General features: G+C 35.0%; 2 protein-coding genes across 2 annotated transcripts in view; one reads left to right on the top strand and one right to left on the bottom strand.

Moving 5' to 3' along the window:
* Positions 1-394, top strand: part of LOC107754206 (telomeric repeat-binding factor 1-like) — a 7,714-nt gene extending 7,320 nt beyond the window's left edge. Inside the window, exon 10 of the mRNA XM_016570577.1 lies at positions 214-394. Coding sequence (XP_016426063.1) covers positions 214-372 — 159 coding nt within the window. The 3' untranslated portion in view covers positions 373-394. The remainder of the gene's footprint in view (positions 1-213) is intronic.
* A 481-nt stretch (positions 395-875) lies between these two features.
* The window catches only part of LOC107754207 (somatomedin-B and thrombospondin type-1 domain-containing protein-like), a 13,261-nt gene continuing 7,547 nt past the window's right edge, over positions 876-6,589 (bottom strand). Inside the window, exons 4-5 of the mRNA XM_016570579.1 lie at positions 2,525-2,701; positions 876-1,015 (exon numbers count right to left, since the gene is read on the bottom strand). Of these exons, the coding sequence (XP_016426065.1) occupies positions 898-1,015; positions 2,525-2,701 (295 nt within the window). The 3' untranslated portion in view covers positions 876-897. The remainder of the gene's footprint in view (positions 1,016-2,524; positions 2,702-6,589) is intronic.

The following is a 6,589-nucleotide window of genomic DNA, read 5'->3' as shown; positions in this document are numbered from 1 at the left end:
GAAGTTTTTTGAAAATCTAAAAATGCAGAACGTTTCCTGTAAGGGGTAGGTTTAGGTGTAGGGTTGGTGTAGGGCAATAGAATATATGGTCTGTACAGTAGAGAAACCATTATGCCTATGGAGAGTCCCCACAAGGATAGCAAACCAGACGTGTGTGTTTACAGTACAAGCATTTGTACGCATAATAACAGCATCAATGTTTGTTCCTTTCAGAAATGGACCGCAGAAGAAGACCGGAAGCTGAAAGCAGGTGTGAGGAAGTATGGGGAGGGCAAATGGAGAATGATCCTGAATGACTTTGAGTTTGACAACCGCACCGGTGTTAATCTGAAGGACAGGTGGAGAATCCTGAAGAAAATAGAAGACTATTGAGCTGCCGGCGGCTTCTGCTTTTAGTATTTAAAGAGCTTTAGAGTTGAAGTTTTCAGTATTTAAGTTATTTTCATTCACTTTTTGAAAGTGTATTCCTTCTTTCTTTTTTTCGGTTAAGTTTACGTAATGCATTTATTCACACAAGTGTTTCAGAGTTCAGTGAATAATTCCATTGTTATGCGTGTAATTTCACAAAATATGTTTGGAATTCAGGAGCGCCGTTTTGTAAATTAAAAGTAAAAACTATTTAGCAGAAGTATCACTGCTGGAAAAACAGCTTTAAAAGCTTTCTGTTGCTGTTTGTTTGAACTGTAAGACCAACATTTGTCCAGTAGAGGCTGCAAGTGAGTTTGCAAGTTTTTTTTTGCCTTAAATCTGTTCCTAGAGATTTTCACAAGGGAAAAAAAAAAAAGAGTTTGAAGCTACAGCTGTAAAAACTAAAGAACTTTTAATAAATGTATGTGAAAGTGGGACATGTTCATTTGTGGATTTCAACGAGGGAGTGAAGAATCATCTTAGGTGTGTTTAAATGAAAACGAAGCTGTGCACATGTGGACAGGAGCAGTGCTGTAGTCTCTGTACTTTCCTCCATGTTCCTCTGCAGCGAGGGCTTCCCACTGCCTGCCAGTGTAGAAGCTCATCCCTGCCAAGACAAGAAGAGTCTACCATCAGATGGCACGTAGGGCTGTGCGATATTGAAAAAAAATGCGATAACTCGTTAAATAATGCGATATTCGATATGCGATACGATAATGCTTAAAGTGCCCCATACTCAGATGAACCCCAAATATTGCAAGCTGTGGCGATATGCATATTGCGATATTTCGATATATTGCGCAGCCCTAGATGGCGGGTACAAAAACCTTATTTTACATTATGAGTTTTGTGGTTTACATTTCATTTGCATTGTGTTTGATTTCTTTCCATGATATTTAAAGGCTTCTGGCATTAAATGCTTGACTTGTCTTGCAATGGCTAGTTTTAGAGTTTATACCGTTTAAAAGATCTAGGTCTTTATTTTTATTTTATTTTTTTGCGTTTTTGAAAGAAGTCTCTTATGCTCACCAAGGCTGCACTTATTTGATCAGAAATACAGTAAAAACTAATATTGTGAAATTTAAAATAACAAAAAAAAATGTCTTAATAGTTTTAAAATATAATGTCATTGCAAAGAGGATTTAGACTCAGCAGTCAGTACTCCAGTCTTTATTGATCTTTCTGAAATCAGTCTGATATGCTCAAAATTCTACGTTATTTAAAAGTTTTGTGGAAACCTGATGCATTTTTTTTTTTTGCCCGGGATTTGTTTGGTGAATATGAAGTTCAAAAGAACAGCATTTATTTGAAATAAACCATAAACTTAAAGGTCCCCTGAAGTGCCTTGAAACACCCAAAAAAAAACTTTAATTTTGATTTCATGGGGACTTTAACATTATAATAGGTTGTATTGACAATTGATCAATTTAATGGGTTCTTGCTGAATGAAAGTATTAGGCCTAATTTATTAAAATAAAATAAAAAGTTTACTTTCATCTCAAGCTCTCCTTTGTGAATAAGTACTCTATTCCTCATTTGTAAGTCGCTTTGGATAAAAGCGTCTGCTAAATGTAAATGTAAAAAACATACAGGAGGAAACTGTTGGTCATGTTGAAAATGGCACAACACATGAGGGACAGTCATATAAAAATAGTTCTTTTTACACATTAATTCACATTGTGTTTAGATTATTACTAGTTAAGAAGTGCATTGTTTTTATGACCAATTTTCATATTTTAAATATCAAAGTCTGGGCCTTGTAAAATAATAAAATGTATGCCGAAACAATGAAGGCATAAAAAATGGTTTTAATCCAGTTTTAATTCGAAATCTGTTGGTTTATTAAAAGCAAGTCTGTAGTTGAAGAAACATCCATATGCCTCAAGTACTACATTGAAATCGCAAGCACTAGAAATCCTAAAGGTCAGAGTTCAACCATTCACAATGGTGATGAAGGACACATTAATATGGCACAAGAGTCTTTTGCTAAACGTTTCATGAATTATGTTGTTGTTTCAGCATGAAATCATCTGAACTCACAAGATGATGTGCTATTGTTGCTGCATCAGAATCAGGTTCTCTAAAAAAAAAAACACTGGCATTATGGGTACACTACCTCTCAGCCAGGTTACCGTCTCCTTGGCAGCTCCGACTGTGGTTGTTCATCGCCGGAGGTTGGCAGGCAACACAGACAGTGTAGCCCTCCCTCAAGTACTGCATCCAGCGCGTGTAGGGTCTGTTCTCCACCATGCACTGCGCTGTCAGAGACTCCATCTTGAACGCCATACAGAAACTGTGGAGCACACGCCATCATCAAGTGACTTAAGTGTTAATTGCGAGAAAAAAAGAATTAGTCACATTGTGAGGCTATAGCACTGTTTCGATTCAGATTTATATAAATATAAAATCAAGTCAGATTTAAATTACAAGAAGCAATTACAAGAAGTTAAATATTGTGACAATCAGTTTTTATAGCTTAAAGCAGTGGTTCTTTCTCAAAGTGTGGTAGGAGTAGCACTAGTAGTGGTACTCAGGCTCCATCTAGTGGTACGCAGAGGAATCACTAAATTAAATGTAAATTAATGTTAAAGGGGTCATAGGATGCCCATTTTCCACACATTGATATGATTCTTTAGGGTCTTAATGAAAAGTCTGTAACATAGTTTGGTAAAGAATTCTCAATGGTAGTGTAAAAAACACATTTTTTACCCTGTCAAAAACAAACAGAACACCTCAATCGCTTAGGACTCATTCTTGTCTACATCTGCTCCGGCGCTGAAACAATGGCGGACTGATGACAGCTTACTCAGGGCGGGTCTAAGGTAAGACACCAGTCCAGTCTGTGCTGAAACGCTACTGTCAATCAAAATATCGTGGGCGGGCCTGTCTGTGTGACGTCACGCAGACAGGCATGAGATTGGCTCGATGCACTGTGCAGTGTTAATGTTCAAACTGTGTATTTACAATGTTAAACTGGCTGACAACAATAAATATTCTTATTAGGAATAAAACTGCCTTGTTTTTGAACTGTGCAGAGCTGTAGCTGAATAGTTAGGCCTACTACGCTACCGTATTTTAATATTGGTCATTATGGTGGTACTTGGAGAGGCAAATATTTTCTAAGGTGGTACTTGGGTCTAAGGTAAGACACCAGTCCAGTCTGTGCTGAAACGCTACTGTCAATCAAAATATCGTGGGCGGGCCTGTCTGTGTGACGTCACGCAGACAGGCATGAGATTGGCTCGATTTGAGAAAGGGGAAAACATTTAACCAGATTAAAAAAAAACACTGGGTGGATTTTTATCATTATAGGGTGGTTGTGTACACACACTGCCTACACACATTTCTGTTCAAACAACTTGTAAAAGTGCATGTAGTATCCTATGACCCCTTTAAAACCATAGACTGTATGGTTAAAACACAATACATTTTAATTTAATCTTTGAGTAAAGTTTTTCTTTTTTTTTTACATTTAAGTACAGTACAGTTTTTATTTAACTTTTAGGTACAACACATTTTCATTTATCATTATTTAATTTTGTTATTTACCTGTTTGTAAGCACTGTGCAGTGTTAATGTTCAAACTGTGTATTTACAATGTTAAACTGGCTGACAACAATAAATATTCTTATTAGGAATAAAACTGCCTTGTTTTTGAACTGTGCAGAGCTGTAGCTGAATAGTTAGGCCTACTACGCTACCGTATTTTAATATTGGTCATTATGGTGGTACTTGGAGAGGCAAATATTTTCTAAGGTGGTACTTGGTTTAAAAAGTTTGAGAACCGCTGGCTTAAAGTAATGAACTATTTGTTGAAATGAGTAAACAGGCTTCTCATCACAAATTCTCATCATGAACAGTGTCTTTGTGCTTGTTTAATCTACAGTGATACATACCCAGCATCCACTGGGGCCCCATACAAATCATGTGTTCTGCCTTTGCTGTACTCCATTGTTGTTATAAATGCTGCTCCTGGAATTAATCCAACACAGTCTCTGTTTAGGTTCCACCAATAAACAGCTAAGTGATTAAAATGTTACATTTTAATCACTTGTTAAAAATGAAAATACATTTGTTAAAAATGTTAAAAATGTATACATTAAAAATGTATACATTTATAAAAAATTAAAAATCAAAAAAACTTAAAAGTTCCTTTTTTTTTTTTACGCACTCTTTTTTCGAATCTCTGCCAGTGTAAACAAGAAGGCAGGACATTTTAAAAGCAATACTGAAAGAGAAGTATTTTTTTTTATACGCAGTGTTTTTTCGAATCTCTGCCAGTGTAAACAAGAAGGCAGGACATTTTAAAAGCAATACTGAAAGAGAAGTACACTTATTTGTTTTGAATATGTACGTGTAGTACTTGTACTTCAAATCTTACAAAGTATATATTTTTTAAAACTACTTGCAGATAGTATAATATTAATGTGATAAAAGAGAGATTTCTTACTTGTACTTCTGTACTTCTTTTGTCATGCTTCAACTTCAAACTTACTTTGATGTGTTTACTGACCTACCTGCTAAAGCACTGTGTTTTTTGATAGGCTACTACATGAATAAATTGGGTAACACTTTATTTAAAGTGTCCATGTTACACGTTACATCTACTTATTATAATAACAATAAATTCTGCATAATTACATGCAAGTAGCCAAACACTAACCATACAGTAAGTACATGTAGTTAATTAATGTTTCTCACTACTTAAATGTATAATTACACTGTAATAAGGACACTTTAAAATAAAGTGTAACCATAAATTGCAACTTCATCATTACAGATGTATAATTACAAGTGCATTAAATACATGACACACAATTTTAATAAAAGTTGCTTTAAAGTATATTTTAGTTTACCATAAATGTTTGGCAGTACATTCGGAAGCACACTTTAACCATTATACAAAGACAATAGAATTATGAAATTACATTTGATTATGTACTTAAGTCCTACTTAAGTTGGTCAAAAACCTTAATTTCAGCAAATTGCATTTAATATAAATGTAAACTATAATACATTTTCATTTCATTGTAAATAACATGCAACTGAATGTCTGAAACATTACATTCAGTTTGCACTTAAGTATTCTTTAAAAATATATTATTCTGTAATAAGTACTGTGATTTTCACAAGAGCTCTTACAAATATGAATTTTAAAAAATACAAATATGTTGTCTATGGAAAACTTTGAAATGATTACACTGTTGAACATCTGTTCTGCATTTGGGCCTAAAATATAGCCTATTTTGACTAAGATTCATACCTTGCACAGAAGCGCAAAACTGTCCCTGGTGGTCCTGATACTCCATGCATCCGGCCTGTTCCTCCAGCCTCGGACAGGCCTGTCCGCTGTTTTGGGGCAGTCTCTCAACGCTACGTCTCCGGACCCGGAATGAGGGCTGGCAGGGTTGTGCGCACCCGCTCCAATGACTCAACTCACTCACTACACACGGCTGAGCTAAAAACACAACCCACAGGTGAGAAACAGGTCCAAGATCAGCAGTTGAAACCAGTGGGGGCCCACTAGGCCCTAACAAACTTCCAAGGGATCCTCAAGATATGCAACAAGATATATCTTATTTTAATTCTGTCAATGATCCTTTTTTTTTTTTTTTTTTGAAAAGCCAGGATTCTCCCAGTCTTGAAAAATCTATATTTTGGGGTACATTTTGGCTACATTTTAAAAATGTGATTTCTGGACCTGGTCATTTAAATGAATACAATTTTACTTTATACATTATAGATATATAACACAACCCATTTTATGACTATACATTTTCTTAGTTAGTATGTCAAGCTCTAAAATATTTTATTTGGTATTTTGAGAAAAAAATAAAAAATGAAATAAAATAATAAAATAAAATGTGGCCTACAAAACTTGTAAACAGTGGAAGACTTTGAGTCATAAAGGCTGAGAACCACTGGTATATAAATATAATACTTGTCAAGTTGTGACATGGCAAACAACTTTTTTGAATTATTAGTGTTATAAAAAATGTAAATGACTCAGGCCTACATAAGTTTTTGAATGGCACTACATTAATTACAAATTACACTACATTAATAAGTCAGTGCAGATTTGATAGCTCAGCGTAAAAACAGACACTGCCCTGGCAGATCTGTATAGGATACATGACAGAACTTAATTCTGTTTTGCTCAATATTTTTATATTTGACAGCT

The sequence above is a fragment of the Sinocyclocheilus rhinocerous genome, unplaced genomic scaffold, assembly GCF_001515625.1.
Source record: "Sinocyclocheilus rhinocerous isolate Xijiao unplaced genomic scaffold, SAMN03320098_v1.1 scaffold442, whole genome shotgun sequence".
In the NCBI taxonomy this organism is placed as follows: Eukaryota; Metazoa; Chordata; class Actinopteri; order Cypriniformes; family Cyprinidae; genus Sinocyclocheilus; species Sinocyclocheilus rhinocerous.
Note: the sequence above shows the minus strand (reverse complement) of the source record. Positions and strands in the feature narration are given on the sequence as shown.